Genomic DNA, 19,360 nt, shown 5'->3' on the forward strand with positions numbered 1-19,360 from the left:
TTGGCCAGTACAATATATTCATGTTTGGTTATTGCCTCGGGTATCGTCAAACCAAATGGATCGCTGTGTCTCAGGATCTCAATGACTTGCCACCTTGGCTTTTTCATCTGGCTAAATCCTCGACATGTACATCTTAAATAACAGGACCCTGCTAACTGAATATCAAAGATATAGAATATTAGTGTTCAGTATTGCTCGTATAATTGCATTGCTTTTCAGGACATTACCTTTACCTGCTTTAATTAAAATGCACCAAAAGTCCACCATCTGGAAGAGAAGCCAGCTAGTTGTGAGCAGGCTTCATATGCAAATAATGTACGAAAGAAAGAGATATGGTATAATTTTCGATTTAAGAAGCAATATATTTATTTTAATTAAAGGAAGTTTAATCTAACGGTTATTGGCACCCTGGCATTTAAAGAAGTAAATGAACGTACAGTGCAGTAGGCTGTGCTCTTAAGGTTGTAAAGCAGCAGTAAACAGCAGGCGCCCAACAGAAGACATGTAATTAAGCTATACAACCCAATCAAGGGATAAATATGCACCGAAAGCAATTCGGCACCATAAAAAATACATAAATCAATGGGATAATATTTAATTTCTCAGTCAATCAAACAAACATGACAGCGTCAAAAGAATACACACGCCAAACAAAAAAGTAAACCATTACACGATGTCATTTGCCGAGTGATATCAAAACAGACTTCATACACCGGCAGAAGCAAAGCAGCAAAATAAATCTCGGCTTCCGGTTGGAAGGTCCGTTTTGAGGGCGCAGCTGGTTTGATTAAAGTCTAACCAACATCATCATCGGTCCACAAAAGTCTCATCCGTGTGTTTGTTTTTATCGGGATCGAAGCAGCAGCCGCCCACAGACATGTTGACAGCACCGTCAGCCAAACGAGTCGAGCAGCAGGGTCAAAACGCTCGCAGGACATCTGGATGTAATGGGCCGTCATTTTGCAAAAGAGCGAGTTTGGATTGGATAGAGTGGAGGAAGTCACGGTCAGACACGTGACCACTTCTCCCCCCGGAAACAAGGCTTGATGAAGAGTACATCATATTGTGGTGAACCTTCATCGTTGCGTCCAGGAAACGGTGTGTTTTAGTGGATTATGTTTCTCTCTTTGTTCCGCTTCCTGTCTGCGTGTTACGTTGGATTTAGCAACTAATTAAATGAAGGCACTCGAGGGACCCATTCTTTAAATTCTGGTGGGAGCTTGAATTTTCCAAAGACCCGTAATACGTCAGGCTGAACCAGAGCCAAATATGTATGAAATTATGAATTTTTCCAATTTTCCACAAGTATCCTTCAGATTATAAATGTTGAAAAAATGCACAATTAAAAGATAAAACTGAATGTTAAGGATATAAATCTGTGTAATCCAAGAGGCCTACATGCTTTTCAATTATTTATTTCACATAAGAGCATGCACTCACTTCAATATTACCCATAACATGACCTGTGTGAGTAGCAACCTTCAGCATGCGAACATCACACAGAGAAAACTCTGCAGCATGTATCTGACAGTTTATGATGAAAGAGCCGGGCGTCCTCTCAAAAGGAAACCTTTTGCACTCCATCTCCCACTTTTCCAAGTTAATGACGGTGTCGCGCTACTCCTTGCGCTTGGCAGGCTGTTATCCACCCATCGACTCTGAAGCGTGTAACCTCATTAGTAAGTAGACTACATGCAAGGTGTACAGAGGCTTCATGGTTTTTAATAGAAATACATGAGGTGTGCTTTCTGAGTAAAGCAAACTCTTTGGTGTCTGAACGTTGCTTAGGTCTGCCTTGGAAGTTCAAAAACAATTATTAATATAAGGGTGATACATATTCTGTCAATAACAAAAGCATCAGACCAAACTGCGTGTTTTTACAATCATAGTTTATTTCCACAGAAATACAAACCAGGAGACAGTGAAAACAAATAAAATACACATCATATGTGTGTGTGTGTTAGAGAGGGCGAGGGTCCAGATCCAGATCAATAAATAGCAATAAATTCCACCAAATTACCAGATGTCACCTCTCATTGATGGCGACATCTTCCACTCTGATGTTTAACATCGTGCTATTGACCATCAGTTAAGCATTCAAGGTCAACACATGTGGAGGTCTGACATGCACGTTATGTTGATGGACACAACATTTTATAGAAACATGGTGAAAGGTGACAAAGCAGAACAAAACCTGGTCAGAGGCTTCCTAGAAACAGTGCCTTGGCAAACGGAGACACGCTGGGAAAGAAGAAATAAATCCAGTTTAATGCTCATTCAGCTTTAAAGACTAATGGCATTTAAAGTGCTTCAGATCAGAATTTTCCACAAGTTTTTTTTACCATTTGCATAAAAGGTATACTGTGTTCCTTCGTGTTTTTGCTCCCAACAATATCGCAAGGTGTCGTGGAGACGGTGCTCAGCGGCTGAAAGCAGCTCATGATGGAGATTATGTAGTGACGAATACTGTGACATTGCATCGTTGGGGTGGAAAATGTGATTATCTACATGACGGGTTTGACTTTATGTTTCCACTTTGTGGTCAAACTTCAGCTTTGAGGTAAATGACAACAGTTTGAGTCGTGGATTTTAAACTTCCATCAAAGGACCCTGCCTTGTCTGATGCTGCTGGGACATCCAATAGATTAAACCACAAGTCAAATATATAAATAAAGTTAGTCAAAAAATATACAAAAGCATAATTGCGAGTTTATGCTTTTTTCATTTGACTTTAAAGTAATCACGCAGAGGTGGTTAGTAAACATATGCTCCTCACACTACTCCTCATACTATAAGGAGTATAAAACTGCTGTGAAGCCAGAAATATTATTCCCTTATGAAGTTGATTTGTCATTATCATTCATTTGGAGTCATGATTGGGTCCACCTGACAAATGATGAATAAAAAGTAAAATATTTGTAAAATTCTTTGCTCAAGGAAGCATTCACTACTTGTTCGAGCAGGTTGTTTACAGATCTATCAGACTTTGTTTTTTATGACATTGACGTTAGTGAACCAAAACAGGCTGTAAAACCAAATCAATGAGCCAAAAGGCCCTAAAACACTCCGTCTGAGCTCAGGGGACCTTCAGTCACAGATTACCCGTGTCTGTGTCACTAAAAGATTACTGCATTTACTCATTTGATCTATTGTTAATGCACAAATCTAGATTGAAATAAAGCTTAAAGCCACAAATATGCCTGTTTTTTCTTTTGTTTTGCAGTCACTCCACCATATATTCTAGAGATCTGTTGAGCAATGAGTCTCAGGCCCTCGTATTGCATGAAAACATCTTCAGAGATAGATAATGTGCGCTCGGTGCCGAAATGCAGCCCAAAACCATTCAGAGTGGAATTATAGAACAACGGGGCTCTCCTCCTGTTGTGCAATGCAGCTTAATAATGTATGAGTCTTATCGCTAAATAAAGCGGATCGAGATCCTGCATTGCAATTGATCCCCGAGTTGCTACAGGGAGCCCAGTTGTGGTTTGCTCATTGCGTAGCGAGCAAGACTGATTGGCTTGACTGCGAAACTGAGCAGGGACATTGATTTGGAGATATGGGGATACGGCACCGGCAGAGAAGGATGTCGCTGCCCGGCTTCCTCTGGCACGGGTCTGCCTTTGGCCTGTGGGCCTACACACACACACACACACACACCTCCCTCGCTCTCCCCTCCCTCCCTTTCCCTCTAACACACACACTCTCTGTCGAGAGAAACACTCGCAGTCAGAAGTCTCTGGACACACACACACACACGACGGGCAACATTGATTTCCTGTTTGGCACTGCTAAACCGTGAGGGACACAGCTGAGGGGATTGGCTTATTCTCTGGACATCGCACACAAACAGACATGCTGTGTGTTGTGTGTCCCTCCCCTCTGTTACACACACCCTTCGCGACATTGCATAGACAAACATTCCGATCCAGCTCGTCGCCCCTTCACCGTTTCATCTCCACATCTACGAGCCTGTGATCTCCCCACCTCCTCCGTCTTCTCGTCTCTCCCTCTGCATCTCTCTCCTCCCTCTGTATGCGTCGTTCCGTCTGTTTTCATTAAACAAAATGGGTTTTTCTTGGCTTCACACAGCGGCGTTCACTGCTTGGCCGGTTTGGTGCAGTGTTGAACCCTCCGACAGGCAAACACATTTTATCAGCCGCATACATCCACATTTCCAGGGTAATCGAGGGCCGGACACTTATTTTTTTTTGGAGCTACAGTGGACAGATGGACCAATGTGCACTTGGAGAGCTCATTTTGTGTGCGAGAGCTACCAAAACACACTTCGAAGCACTTTGCAACAGCATTCAAAGTAGATGTGTATTGTGTGTGTGTGTGTGTAGGCGCACTTATTTGGCTACTGGGAAGTGTGAATTGATGTGTGTGTGCGTTCCCTCCGAGTTGTGTGTCCCTTTGAGCTGTGTCAAAGGCGTCTATGTAACGTCGTGTGTCCGGATGTGTGTGCATGTGATGTTTCCGCGTGTCACTCTCTCTCCGTCTCACTCCATCCATGTAGGGTGCATTATTGGACGCAGTGGACCGGACGGCGCCAGAGGCGTACACCAAGCGGTCACGCGGTGTGACAGAGGAAAGAGCTGAGTTGCTGTCAGAAGGCCTTTTTAACACACTGCTGCTCTCCGGTCGGGGACATGTGGGGAGCGTTTGACTGCAGAAGGGCTCCACAAAAGGAGAGATAAACACACTCCTCAGAAGCAAGAAACACCACGAAAGCCCCAAAGGCTGAAAATAACGTCCTGATACCTTTGATGTTCCCAAAGAGATGTGCAAGAGAGCAGAGAAGCAGGGGGAGGAGAGAAAGGACTGCACACACACACACACACACACACACACAGCAGCTTCACACATCTAACAAGTCCCCATTAGCTGATGTTTCTTTGCGTGGGTCAGTGAGGGAGACGGTTCAAAGAAGTCGTGTTATTTAATCAAGTTGGACTCTAATTGTCTTACATCAAGTTCAGGAGGAGACATCACCATTTGTTTTTTTTTCCACTTAAAGTTGTTAACATGTTCACAACAACTACGTTAACACGAGAGACGAGTGGCATGTCCTCCCATGGTGGGCGGATGTGTTGTGTCGTACAGATAATGAGACCGTGAGATATTAAATTAGCTCCAGCGCTGCTCTCTTTGTTGCATTCTTGCTTTTCCCTCTTCACTTTTCTCTGCCTCTAAATACACAAAGTAGCCATGAAAGACTTTTCAGAGGATGTGTGTGTGTGTGTGGATTTGAGTGAGCCTACTGTGTGCAGACCTAAGCGTGTGAGTGCTTTTTTACGCTGCTACAGAGCAAACTGAACTAAACAGTTATGCACCTCACCCTGTCTCTCATCTCCCACGTCCATACATGCACACACAAGTACACAAATACCTATATTCAGTGTGAGTTAAAGCACCAAAGAACTTTGATACATTTTGATAAACACACACACACACACCACCGCTGTTATTTGTATCTTTTTTTTTCTTCCTTCTTTCCCATTATTTTTGTTGTTTTGGTCTTCTATTACACCGCACAGGTCACATTCACATCACCTCCATGTTTAAAACTACGCAGCAGTGTGGCAGAGGGCAGAGCGGTGTGAGGCCGAGAGAAACAGGACTTTCACATTCGATAACACCCATGGCGACTCCAAGACCAAAGCTGACTTCTCTGAATGGGCGCACTCTGTCTGTGCATCAGCAGCATACATGTGCAGGGCTCGCAAACTTACCATCGTTTCTTCCTTATATAGACCTCAATCTGAAAACTGTCAAACACAACTATGAATGCTTGTGAGGATTAGATATTGCTACATTCTATATAGAAGCAGGCAAAATACCAATGTCCCTGAATGGTCCATATGGATTACTGAGCTCAGCGTTTGCTCCTTTGACACTCCAAAGGTGAAACAGTCACACTGTTACGATGGCAGGGGAGAGAAGGGGATGAACATCAATGTCGGAGTGATTCCAGTTTGAAGTTTTGATGGATGGGTTTCAGCTCCTCAGGGAATCTTTGGCTTGGGGAGGCATGAGCGACTCAAAGGGATCAGGATCTTAGCTGACCCGGGCTCTTCCAGTGTCCCCTGATCAGGCTCCTCCACGTTTGAATTGGAGCACCGTAGCTCCCTGCTAGGCTGAAGCAGTGGAGTGCGAGATGGACTCGGAGCCTGAACCCGGGGCCCGGTGTTAAAGCAGGGAAGGCCTCTAGAGGGAGGGGGCAGCCTCTCGGCCTGGTTAGCCAGAGGCCTTAAGGAACACCCCGGCTTAAGAGAGGCAAAGCAACCAGTACCCCCTGGCTTGAGTGGAGTAAGAGACACTCGCTTGTGGAGGCGCGGAGGCTGCAGCATGCGAGGGCTCGTCCAACCGGCAGATTTAGGAGTGACAAAGCTCTGCGCGATCACAGCGGCGGCTTTCGGTTCATGCTGTGCTGCAGACTGAGCTGCTGCTGCTGCCGGACCGTCTCTGGCAGTTACCCCCTGAGGAGCCCCAGAGCCTGGGCGGCGCAGGTGGGTGCTGAGATGAGTCGGCTCGTCGGGGTTTGTTGGCCCGGACACGTCGGCCAGAAGGTCTTCAAGAGGACGTTCAGCGTCCGTGCGCGGTCCCTCCGCCGGTCTACGCCCCGTGAGGTCACTGTGGCCCTCGGTGGGGGGAGTTTTTACTCGTCTTCCCTGGTGGAGGTGCTCGTTGGAAGGATGTAGTACTTGAGGCTGCAGAAGAGAGGAAAGATATATCAATGAGATATTTTGTTAAACGGGGATAACAGTCATGGATCAGTCGGAGTAAAAGGAAGTTGTTTTTATCATGTTCCAGGATTGGCTGAATATTTAGGAGTCTGTGATCCTTGTGAAATCCAGACTTTTGAATATGTCGCCGCTGCCGTTTGGTGACTCTTTAATAGCGCCGGTTGTTTCCGCAGCCAGCCGCTTAACTATTCCTCGGATGGGAGAGGCAAAGTCACAGAGGAAGCCCCGATTCAGCACTTTAAAACAAGCAGAGGAATAACCTTGCCATGTGGTTTCCCGGGATCTACTGAAGTCTTTGACTCCTTTTGCCATCGCTGCTGCAGAGGGGCTTCAGAAACACTCCCAACACAGCTACGATAGCTGCTGCCTGTGTACGAACGTGCCGAGTCGCTAACCACATGACGGAGACGTACAAGGTACAAACACAGCATCATGAACACCTGTGCGATGTGATCCTATAACAGCCTGGCAACAAATACACTGGCGCTTATGTTCCCCCTTTTTTTCCCATTCTGCTTGTTAGAGAGCTGCTAATTATCCAGCACGACGCAACAACAAACCACCAATTCAAAAGCGTTGAGTTCTCTGACACAAACAGAAGCTAATTATGACTTAACGGAGTTAGTATTTGTTTCCACACACTTGTTTTGGATTGGTTTCGATTTGTTCAAGTGTTCTTGATACATCTGTCCGCTCGCTGAGCATGCCTCGTTTGTTTTTTCCATCGAAGATTTCACAGGTTCCTGCATCACAGCTCCAGTTAGGAGGAACATGTACAATCTTGCTATTATTACAAGAGGTACCACTATATGCCCGGATGCTGTATAGTTCCATAAGAGGCTGTAGCCTTGTTTACTACTATTCTGCACAACATTTCAAGATAAGCAGAATACATGGCCAACAGTGTTTATTCCATAACACTACCAGCAAGAGAAGAGTTGCTCGGATCACAACAAGTCAATACTGAGCTAAATATGAATATACTAGATCGGTACATTTTCATAGCCTCAGCATCTATAAAAAATATACTGTGACTTACGTTCGTCGACTTAGTTTGAGACCATCAAACTGTCCATCAACGTCAAGAACCTAAATAATCTAAATCCACCTAGAACCATCTCAAACGTCTGAATAGCATCAACTCGGTGAGTTGAAAGTAAAAAGATCTCAAGAGGATGTGAATATATTGCTGTGCAGGTCAAGCTGCTGTGCCCGTTTCCACCCAGTCGTTTATATTGGGAGTGGATGTCCGAGGCCACAGCTCCACAGCTCCATCTCCTGGTGCCCTGCCACATAGCGTCCTTCAGCCTATATTATGAAACCCTCACCCAGTGTCAGCTTGTTGTTGCATGTTTTTCCAGCAAGAAAATTATTTTTTAAAGATCCCAAAGCCTGCCATTTAAAAACGTAATGAGGGAGGATTGTGTTGCTGCATACAATAGCTCCGATTAGTCCGTCGCTCACATCATGAGCATGTTAGAAATGTTGCTTTTCCTTTTTAAGCTTTGACATAAACTACATCTCCTCCTGTGATTCAGTCGGAGCGAGCACTGCCTACGGAGTCTCGTACTTCAAAATAAAAGACTTCCAATTGGTGTTTCCAAATTCATATTCAACTCAATAAACCAGACATCTTCATTTCAGATACAGGTCTTTTTCAGTTTGGATACGGTGGTTCATGGTAGAAAATACCAACTGAAATGTCCACTATGATAATAACATATGATACATTTAATTGGAAAAAGTCTCTGACATGCAAGACGCAAGGTATACGGTCACGCTTAATAACGAATGCCATCTCCAGCAGTCTCTTACAGATATTAATAATTAACAGTATTAACTTTATCTCTTCACTGCACTGCCAATATCATCTCAGCTCACTAATGAGAGCGATCACTTTGAATGGAAATGTTCTTTCTAACCAAGACAGAGCCAGTTGAAGCACCTGAAAGATGTCAGGGCGAACCGTAACCGGCCTCATCGCTTCTCTCACCGTGAGAAATGTCTGCGTGATTGGAAAAGCAACATGCGAGAATTTGAATAAGTGTGTGGATGATCCCCGTTATGTCTGTCAGACGGCGTGATTGCAGCTTCACCAGCTGATCGGAGAGGCAATGTGGTGGCACTTCCTTTCAAAGCTGGATTACGGTTTGTGGTATCATTTAATATAGATGGTAGTGAGCATGTAACAGTTTAGCTCCATGCCTTCCTTTTTGTAATAGTTGTTTTCATCCTGTCACACCATCTCGTCAATCCAACTCCCCTCACCTGCCTCTGATCACCTCGTTAGTCCCTCATTACCTTCACCTGGTCCTCACGCCCTTCTCACCTGCCTCTGATCACCTCGTTAGTCCCTCATTCCCTTCACCTGGTCCTCACGCCCTTCTCACCTGCAGCCCATCCCCTCATTAGTCCCTCACTATTTAGCTCCCTCACTTCCACTTGTCCTCTGCCAGATTGTCTTGTGTTTTCGTGCCAAGTTCTCCAGTGTTATTAGAGTATATTCCTGACCTGCCTGCCCTGACCTCTGATTCTCTGCCCCGCCCCTTTTTGGACTTGTTTGCTTCTTCGACTGATCTCCCGGTTTTGACCCAGCCTGTTTCCAACCAAAGACAGTATTCTTTGTTACTCCTGTGAGTCGTGCTTTTGGGTCCACTCCAATAGCGCCGTGACAGAGCATGGTGATTTGGATCGTGTTGCTATGTCAGCAGGAGAAATAGAGTAGGAGCGGAGGACGTGTGGTTGCTTTGATTTGTCCGTGGCTTGTTGCGCTTAATTGCTTTGAGAGTGAAGTTAGAATGAAGGCGATTCCTCAGGGTAGCGCTGATATACATTCATGTCCCATAACACGGGGGTTTCCAATACAATCCTTTAAGGTAAGCATCGAGAATGTTTAATGAAGAAAATACAGAAAAACAAACTCACACAGAGAGATTCCCCCATGCATGCGGAACAGTTCTTATATACTTCATTTGATAGGATGAAATTAATTAAAGACACAAAAAACAGATAAATGAAATGTGAAAAATAACCAAAGAATAAAAACTGAAGACTTATTTTAGAAGAGCAGACCAAAAGTTCCAAGTACAGATGCACACAATCCAAATTCCAAAACAACGGCGAATCGACCGCATGCCGACGCAGATGTAGACGGGCATGCTTCAGTCGAGCCTCATGGCGACAAACCCCAGCCCAGCGTGCAGGAGGTGAGGGCAGCATGTTAACCGCGTGTTAAAGAAACGTTACTGTACCGCGCCGTGTCAGTGAAGTACTGCACTAGGTGCTCCACTCCTTGTCATACGCAATACGTGTGGGGAGGCAAATGTAGAACAGAGAGAACATGGAGAAATCAACGTCATTGTTTGAGTGACGGAGATTAGAGATGAGAAGAGGAGGGAAGAAAGGGTTAAAAGACAGAGAGAGGGGGGGAGTGAGAGAGAGAGAGCGAGAGAGGCTAGAGAATGGGGATGGGGTCCAGACATATGAGAAACAAATATTTTTAAGACAGAATTAATATGCTTGTAAGTTAAGGTCACACATTAGTTCAACAAACAAGCAAATGTAATGGAAAAATATAGACACTGCATCTCATTCAGCACAACCTGGGTGAAGAGTCAAGTTGCTTCTCTAATTTGTCTTTCTAAAGACCAGCATGACTGGCTACAACTCGTTGCAGGTCTGCCAGAGCTCCAAGTGGGAGGCCAGAGCATTATTCATCAAATCCGATGTTTATCATCTTATATCTGAATGTAACTGTAGACCGACAGTATTCTATGTTTCAGTGACAATTCCTCTCTTTTTCTCAAACTGTACAGGTGATGTTGTGACATGCCGTCTTTTGTTTAATTGGACCATTTAATCTAGGTGTGGGAGGACAAATACCCTTTGACTGACTGCTGGGCTGTACTAATAATTTTGTCAAAACACTGTATAAACACAAGGACACTTGAGATAAAAAATAACCTGAGTCGCACGAAAAAGAAAATACACCGTTGTCTCATTTGTATCACCTTCCCCCTCGATACAAAGCGGAGGCCCGCGGGGGGGATGGATCAAAAACAACACAACGTGGGTTCTTCTATTTGTCTCTTGATGTATTCCTTCGCTCTCGCACATGTGTATTTTTGCAGTATATTTACCAATTGTCCTCCTCTACTTGCTACCACATCAGCAAAGCAAAATACAATAGCTTTGTTGTGGGTTTTGATGTTTTTGTGACTGTGCTTTTATTGTCTGTGTAGTCCTGTGTTTCTCAATAAAGACCATGTCATGGTCACGTATCCTCGGTTAGAGAAACAATAGTATAATTAGTTTGCAGTGTATATTGTTATAGATTAGGGAGGATATATCATTGTGTACAAACAGTTTCGGGGTGTAGGGTTTAGAAAGTCGACAAAGTCTGATGATTTCTGACTACTGAACTGCAGCTATACATGGGCAGCACAGGGAAGAGGATAGAAGACAATTAAATGGTAAGAGGCCAATAAGTCAGACTGTGTTTCGTAAAACTAACAAGTTCAACTTTGCATGTAACTAATCTTGTTTTAATTAATCAGCAAAAGAGACAACCAAAAAAAAATAATGCCGTTATGATAGAATGGTTCTACTTCCTGAAACAAAGATACGTCAGTAGTGCTGAGGGTTTTAAGTGGGGATGAAGTTAGCCTGTTTACAGACCTGTGGACATGTTGTGTTATAAAAATTTGGAACGAAAGCTGAAAAGGATGTTAGTGACTCACTCTGTCTGCGCTGGGGCATGCTGGTACGGGTCAAGCTGTGGTGCTGTGCCTGCCACGGGGACAGCAAAGGGGCGGGCAGCGCACCCTACACAGAGAAGCACAAAGGACAAAAGGCATGTATGACGTACAAGAACACACACCCACAGAGAATCATGCTAAAATCATGCTAACATAGAAAGCACACACACTTGCACAGCACACAATCAAACACAGGCAGATGTGCACACGTGCCATACCGGCATAGAGACTCAAACACCGTGTCAGTGGTAAATTCCGGCCAACGGATTTGCTGCAAAGTTCTTAAAATTAAAACTACATTTCAGTTAATGAGAGTTAGTGTTAACATCTCCCTCTTGCATTTACCGGTTAGTAGTTTTGTTCTGGCTGACAGTATCATACAGCCAATAGGATGCATCTGCTTGATCCAACTGTCCACTGGCGCTTCACGCATACAGGAGACAGTCGTGAAATATTTAACCCAGGATCCATTTGTTTTATGGCAGCACTGTTCCCTCAAATGAAGGTAATTCGGTACCCATTTGCCCACATTTGAGTCCTATTTGGCGTCTATGCGCACTTATCTCTACTCAAATTCAAAGTATAGTTCAGTGATTTGAACAATGTTTGGCTGCACACTTCAAACCACAAATGTATTTCAATTCATAAAATGTTGGTCCCAGTCTTAATTTATGTGAAAATATGCAGACATGTTTCCACACACGCACAGTTCTCCACCACAGCACGTTATTAATCTCCCGTTGTCCAAACATAACCATGGAGCAAAGCATTGCTCTCCGCACCTTTTGTCACTATAATGTGTGTAATTGCTCAAACTCGGGAGATTATGTTCTCACATTGTTTGACCCATTACACTCATTGTCCGATAAAACATTCGCTACTTGGATAGTCTTCATGTTTTTTCTCCCCGGGCCACCCTGAAAACCATTTATTCCCCCTACTGTGTCATTGTTTATCCATTAATATAGTAAAATCTATTAAATAACATCCCCAGTGTCAAGACTACAATCTATTGAAGAAGAGAACTCCATTTTAGGCAGTGTGGGGGAAAAAACAAGGTGACACTGGAAAGGACAACTGTTCCACCCATCACTTTGAAAATTGACTTGACACTTTTTTTTAAAAGCTGGAAAAGGGTGTGTGTGTGTGTGTGTGTGGTGGGGGGGTCATAAATAAAGATGTGATGCCATCACTCGTTGTGAATATATTGTACGTCTACTGAATATGATAAAGATACTCTTCAGATCCCCTTGAGTGCAACGGTCTTGGGCTCAGACGATCTTCAAGGATGATACGTTTATGAGAGTGAGTCCGTCTAACACTAATCTAACGGAGGCACAATGTGACTGCTGACAACATTCAAAGTGTGTTCATTGTGAACGTTCTGCATAGATAATACATATCAGACTTTTGTTTTACCCCATTTTCTGTCTACATGTTCTCCTATCTACATTCATCACATTTTCCTTTTGTCGTCTGAACATTCATTTGAAACCAGCATGTGTGCATCTGTGCACAAACATGGAGCTGAGAGAAGACGAGCCCTTTCTTTGATAGAATGTCTCAAGCCCAAGCAATTCAAAGATCCCCATCAGAGGCAAAGTGAAAGGGGAAGCACGGCCATCACGTTAAGCAGACAGACGGAAACCGCATCCCTTCTTTCCTCACCTGTGGAGAGAGCCGCCGCTCAAACTCTATTCTCTATTATAGAATAGAGAAGCACCGAAAAAAGATTTTTTTTAAACAAGGAGGAGAAAGCGGCAATGTCCTAGCAGGGCCAGCCCAAGTTATTTCGGAGCCCCCCTGGTGCGTCTACTAGAGGGGAAGGAATGAGTTGCCCTGATCCGTTGCCTCATCCATGTTCTTCCTTGAACACCAGCAACTTCTTCAGTGGGCGGTCTCGGCAGAAGCCTCCCGTCAAGGCTTCATTTGAAGGGAGGAAAACCTCAGGCGGTGAGAACAAGAGGGTCTGTTGGAGGGCTCGACAATGTTTCTGACAGTGTCTGGCAGAGTTATTAGACAACGGTAGCAGCGAAGCCTGTCAATCTTTCAGGGACTTCAACTTTACAAGGATGGGGGAGACAGCAATTGTTAAAATAGGAACGCTTTTCATCTTCCATTGAAAACGTCTTTCAGTTCTCTCACAAGAAATAACATTTCTGACTCTCGAGTGTCCGATGCCCGGTGGTCGTCCCAGCTCTGAACGAACTCAACTCTTCACAAGAGTAAAACAAGTGAGAGTGCACGTGGAATTAGGCGGGACATTTTCTCAGAAAACTGGTGCAAAAAATGCTAAGACATTTTAAATAACAAATCATATTAAAATATCATTCTCATCAACATATAACTACCATATGACAACTGGTCTTGCAGTCTGTTCACTAGAGGCCCGTCTCATAGGGGTGTGTGAAGCTATCGTCTGGGCAGAGTCCCAGAGCAAAACATCGCGAAGTAGGATAAGAACTAAAAGTCAAAGGTTGTTCTTCGTGATCTTACAGCCTTTTTATCAAATAACAGCAGCATTTAGAGGACTTCATGATGCTGATCCTCCAATCCACTGCACACGGCTTCTCACGGTTGGCCACAGCGTCTCACTTCACAGACTTTGCCAATTAAATCCTCACCTGTCCGAGATGACTCGGCTGTGCGTGGAGTATTAATGAGTATACATGTGTGATGGTGGGTCTGTGATGCAAGGGGGCAGACGGGGGAGTGTAGGCGGAGAGGTGAGAAACGTGTTCTTTTAACCTACAGCTTAACACTGATCACTAAGCTAGGTCTCTCTCTCTGTCTGTCTCTCTCTCTCTGTCTCTTGTGACAGCGAATTGATCTCATTACTGCCGCGCTAAAAAGTAGAGAGGTATTGTTAAAGGAAGGATGTCGGAGAAGAAAAATACGGAGAGCGAAAAAGAAATCACTGAAGCAAGACAGAAAGCAAGAAAGCAGAGTGAGAGAGCCGGAGTGATAAAAACGACCCGAAGAAGAGGTGAATTGGAGGATGTTTAAAGGGCAGAGAGGGAGTAGGAGGCTAGCTGTAATTATCTTCTCTCTCTGCCACTGAGGGAACGTTGCCTATTGTGTTGCCATTGTTTCACTGCTGCTGTGCATCTGCATGATTGTTTATCTGGCTTATTAACAAGGTCGGCTGGTCCTCAGTCTGCTGAACCCGTTGTTCAGGCACACAGAGTTTGCTCCGCACTTGAGTACAAGAGCTACATCTTCCTACATCTGAAATTACTTAAATGCTGCTCATGTTGTATTTGTTTTGCGTAGAGCAGACGAGGCAAAGAAAACATTGCTGATTGTCTGTGATTGCTCCGCGGAGCTATTCAAGAAGGTTATTTTCCCACAAGTGACACTCGTTTCCAAGCATGTCCACTATTATTCTGTGAGATGTATATTGACAGATATATACTCATATATTATATATATATACTCACGCCATATTGTGAGACTTTTTTTTCCTGAGCATGCGTTTGGACTCAAAATGGGATTTTAGGCAGATTAAAATGGGAAGCTGCGGGAGCTCGTACCCAAAGCGGTTGGTTAGGATACGATGCCAAAGCCTTCCTACAGATTGAGAAGAGGCAAAGAGATGAGTTCCTCACAGACGGGGACACTGTTTGAAGCAGTCTACTCAGCAGCAACAGACCACAATGTTTTCTTCCAGAAAAAAAAAATGCTGGGAATGAATGGCTCTCGATAGAATACATCAACCGCTTGAATAATGAAGTGTAACCAAAAGGTCACAACACAAAAAGACCACTATTGTTATACTGGTAATATGAGCTAAAAGTTAAAGTTGCTGGAACGACTAGGACTGAACTCCAGACCGCCCAGTAGCACCTTTAGCCTGTGGGCTACTGATAAGGAAACTAGATATCAGAATTAAAGCTATAAAAATATTATAGCTGATGTCCTTTGACATTAAATTATTCCTGGCCGATCTTTTCTGCTGAGCACTCAAAAAACACTATCACAGGGCAAGAGCTACTCCAGCGCCATGATAAAGTGGCACTTTAAATGTCGGGGGAGACGGAAATCAACAGGAAGCGGCCTTTCAGAGAGCAAGAGAAAAAAAACTATAAAGATGACAGTAGATAACGAACCTGTGTGTGCGCGCGTGTGTGTGTTTGTGTGTGTCTGTGTGTGTGTGCTTTGGAGGAGAAATAGTGAAAAGTGAAATACAGACTCAATGAATGTACGGCTGGAGGAAAAGAAAATAATATGTGTTAAATTTTTTTTTATAGAGGTTAGAAAGTGAAAAACGCATTGAAGGATTGTGTGAAAAACACAAGGTGAAAGTAAAGCATTGTTTGAGAAACACTGTGAACCCGGGCTTTCTGGAGCTGATAAACTTGTCTTGATAGTACAAGCTTGGATTCGATATGAAAGTATGAATATCAGAGGGAGAAAACATCCCTTTCTCTCTGCTATTTGTTTACTCTGTGCTATCTTTTCTTGTTACCTTGTCAAAAAACTCAGCGCTAACCTTCTCGAGCAATCCCATGCTCTGAATAATAAAATGCCACGAACATAATGTGTTTGTCCCTACAGTGCGGCAAAACACCGAGCAGGAAATCGTCTCCGCTGGTGATCACAAAATAAGGAATTTTAAAAAACAGTCGACAGAATAGAAAGGAAAACCTCAACTGTGTTTTTGTAGGATATTATACACCTGGCGCGCCAGGTCACAGGTAGATGTTCCCACCGCGGAGATTTTTCCTGTCGAGCACAACGAGCCCTGCTTTGATGGTTGCCATAGCAACTGGTCAACCATATGCGCTTGTGGTAAGCAGGGACTCGCTGTACTTCGTGAGCTCGGTGCGTGTCATCCATAATTTACGTCCTCTGCAACTCATGTTCTCGCCAACACAATGGACTTTTGTGCAAATAATCTTTAACCATGAACCTCATTTCTATTAGTTATTGTGGCAATTACACTAATAGCAGTGGAAATCTTTCTTTTTTTTCGTTCTCATTTTTAAATTAAATTATCGTCACTATGTCTATTCTTACACACCGGCCTCTTTGCGTGCCTGTGTCTGTATGTGTGTGTGTGTGTGTGTGTGTGTGTGTGTGTGTGTGTGAGACACTGACGGCTGAGAGCAGGTCAATTAGGAGAGTGTTTACTCGGCCTCCTCCCTGTGGCACTCCTGCTATTGAATCAATACGTGGCTGCCACACAGCATGCTCATGCTGCATGATACTGAACAGATTGAACACACGTATATCCATCTTCCACCTGTGTCTCTCTGTCTCTCTGTGAATGAATCCTTCTCCCTATTCCTCCCACCCTGCAGCGGTTCACCTCCTCTTTCTCAGTCACTCCAACATCAACACCAGCCTCACAACTAACTGCTCAGTGTACGATCTGGATATGAGAGTGTGAGTCCCACTAACAACCCAGTAATTTGTATTCCATATGGGACACGATGTAGTGAGTGTGAAACTGAGATGGGCACCACTGAACCCGCCAAGTGCTGGTCTCGAAAAGCATCTTTGGAACGAATGAAATGAGGTGAAACACGTATTATTCTGAACCAGTGTCACATTTAAGAAATCCTGTTTTGCAAAACAACTCTGAGCACTTCAAGAGAGCCGCGACGGGCGCTGTGGATGTTTGGACTCACGGCAAGGCCCGGCGGTCTCCAGGACGTCTGGGTGGCCTTGTCGTAGTGATGCTGCATCCGTTTGCCCATCTGTCCGTCGCTCTGCCGTAGTGAAGAGGGAGCCCTCTGGTGGTGGCACTGGCACCTGACCGGCCATCCTTGGGCAGGCTGAGGGGGCAAGAATTAATTAATCAATAAAAGAAAGCGTAGAATATTGTAAATGTACCTGCGCTTCCACAGTCATGCTAGCAATAAGCGTGGCCATCTGCAGAGCAATAGATAAAAGTCCGGGATGTGGTCACACCGTACACCCCGGCACGTTCGCTCCGCTCGGCAACAGCCAATCGACTTGTGACTCGAGCTAATCACTCGAAATCCAGACTGTTTGCTGTCCTGGCTCCTCAGTGGTGGAACGAGCTCCCCACTGACATCAGGACAGCAGAAAGTCTCTACATCTTCCGCCGGAAACTAAAAACACATCTTTTCCGACAATCTGGATTAAAACACGGATTAGCACTTCAGTGGCTCTTAAATGGCTCTTACTTATGATACTTTTGTCATTCAACTTGCTTGAAGAAATGTTACTTTCTGTATTCTTGTTGTTCTTAGTTTGTACTCTTGGTTGAATGCACTTATTGTTAGTCGCTTTGGATAAAAGCGTCTGCTAAATGACATGTAATGTAATGTAATAAAAAGTGCAATTAATCATTTCAATCATAAATGGCTTCAAGGGAGATCTATTTACTTTGAAGAGCATGAAAAAAATGTGGCATCACCAGTTGTCTAAATGTACAATCTATACAGCAGGAAAACCACCCACATGTGTGTGTGTGTGTGTGTGTGTGTGTGTGTGTGTGTGTGTGTGTGTGTGTGTGTGTGTGTGTGTTTCAGTGCATCTTATTATTTACAAGGCTGTTTTTAAATTCACAAATAAAACTGGTGGCATTTTAACGAAAATAAACACACACTATCAGGCAGCAGCAGTGAAATGTCACGCTTGTATCTCCACTTCTTCAGAAGACGCAACGGGAAATAGGCAGTAAAAATCAAGACCAGGATGTTAATAGTTAAAGGTCTTGCAGTAAATTAAACTGATATTTACTTGAAGCGCATGTTCACAGAAAATTACCTCCTTTTTCATCTGGTAAAACCACTTTGACTGACTAACTGATGTGAGTATTACATGTGAATTATGAGCCTTTACAATTAGCGATTAACTCAATCTAATATAGAAATAAACGACAGAGCAACTAACGAGGTGCATTAAATCATTTTGGAACCATTTGTGTAATAATCTCATATGCTTTATTATGCGTGAATAAATAGCAGAGCAACTTGTGCTTGGCTGCTAAGTATACGGCAAAAATCTGCCAGAAATTGCTACTTTTTGCCGCAGCTTTGGGGGAAAACTTCAATGCAGCTCAAACCAGAAGGAGAGCGCATGAGCAGTCTGCCTCAACGGCGGTGGGAGCTGCATCCAATACTGCATTCTGTCAAGTCAGACTGAGAAATCAGTTTTCTGTCTGTGATAGCTCCACTCTCCTCTCTGCCATCATTTAATTTGCCCTCCTCTCAGGCCTCCACACACACACACACACTTTCTCCGTGCCACACACAGCTACTCTATTGTTTTCTTATGACTCTGTTATGTTCAATTCAGTTAACCGTTCCCCCTCTTCAGTCTCTGTAACGCCTCACCTCTCGCTGCACACCTGACTCAACACACTGTAATGTCATCTCTCAACCGATTTGAAGGAAAAGCAGCAGGTCGACGACTTTCTAACTCCAGATATCGCGGGAACCAAATTAACGGCAACCTTCAAACACTCTGAACCAGTGTCGTTCTAATTAGTATTTTCTCACACCTAGAAATGCAACAGGTCGTCGGCACATTGAATGGATCCGAGCCCGATGTGTTTGTTTGAACGGCTCCCTCGTGGTTCATACCTGTCCTGCAGGGGCATCGGAGGAAATGAGAACACAAACCATCTTCAGCACCCGGATGGGTCAGCGGAGGGAATATGTTTCCATCTCATCTTCGTTCACTTCCCCCCCTCCCCACTGACAACTTCACTTGTTCAGCCTCGACACTCATTAATGTCAGGCAGAGATCTGCAAATACGTCCCCGCTTTTTTCCGACTCTCTTTTCGTCTTGTTGGTGAGGTTGCGACCGTATTGTGCTCGGCTGAAGAGAATTCCATGGGCGTGTGTTCTTTCTAATTGGAGGGATAGTATGCGGCA

General features: G+C 44.1%; 1 protein-coding gene across 3 annotated transcripts in view; it reads right to left on the bottom strand.

Moving 5' to 3' along the window:
* Positions 1 to 1,868: 1,868 nt before the first annotated feature.
* The window catches only part of ccser2a (coiled-coil serine-rich protein 2a), a 50,461-nt gene continuing 32,969 nt past the window's right edge, over positions 1,869 to 19,360 (bottom strand). For 2 of the 3 annotated variants that reach the window (XM_056434967.1, XM_056434966.1), the window contains exons 9-10: positions 17,140 to 17,286; positions 1,869 to 6,713 (exon numbers count right to left, since the gene is read on the bottom strand). In XM_056434967.1, coding sequence (XP_056290942.1) covers positions 6,009 to 6,713; positions 17,140 to 17,286 — 852 coding nt within the window. In that variant the 3' untranslated portion in view covers positions 1,869 to 6,008. Of the gene's footprint in view, positions 6,714 to 11,488; positions 11,574 to 17,139; positions 17,287 to 19,360 lie in introns of all 3 variants that reach the window. The other variant, XM_056434968.1, reaches the window with a different exon arrangement.

This window comes from Pseudoliparis swirei, chromosome 17 (assembly GCF_029220125.1).
Source record: "Pseudoliparis swirei isolate HS2019 ecotype Mariana Trench chromosome 17, NWPU_hadal_v1, whole genome shotgun sequence".
In the NCBI taxonomy this organism is placed as follows: Eukaryota; Metazoa; Chordata; class Actinopteri; order Perciformes; family Liparidae; genus Pseudoliparis; species Pseudoliparis swirei.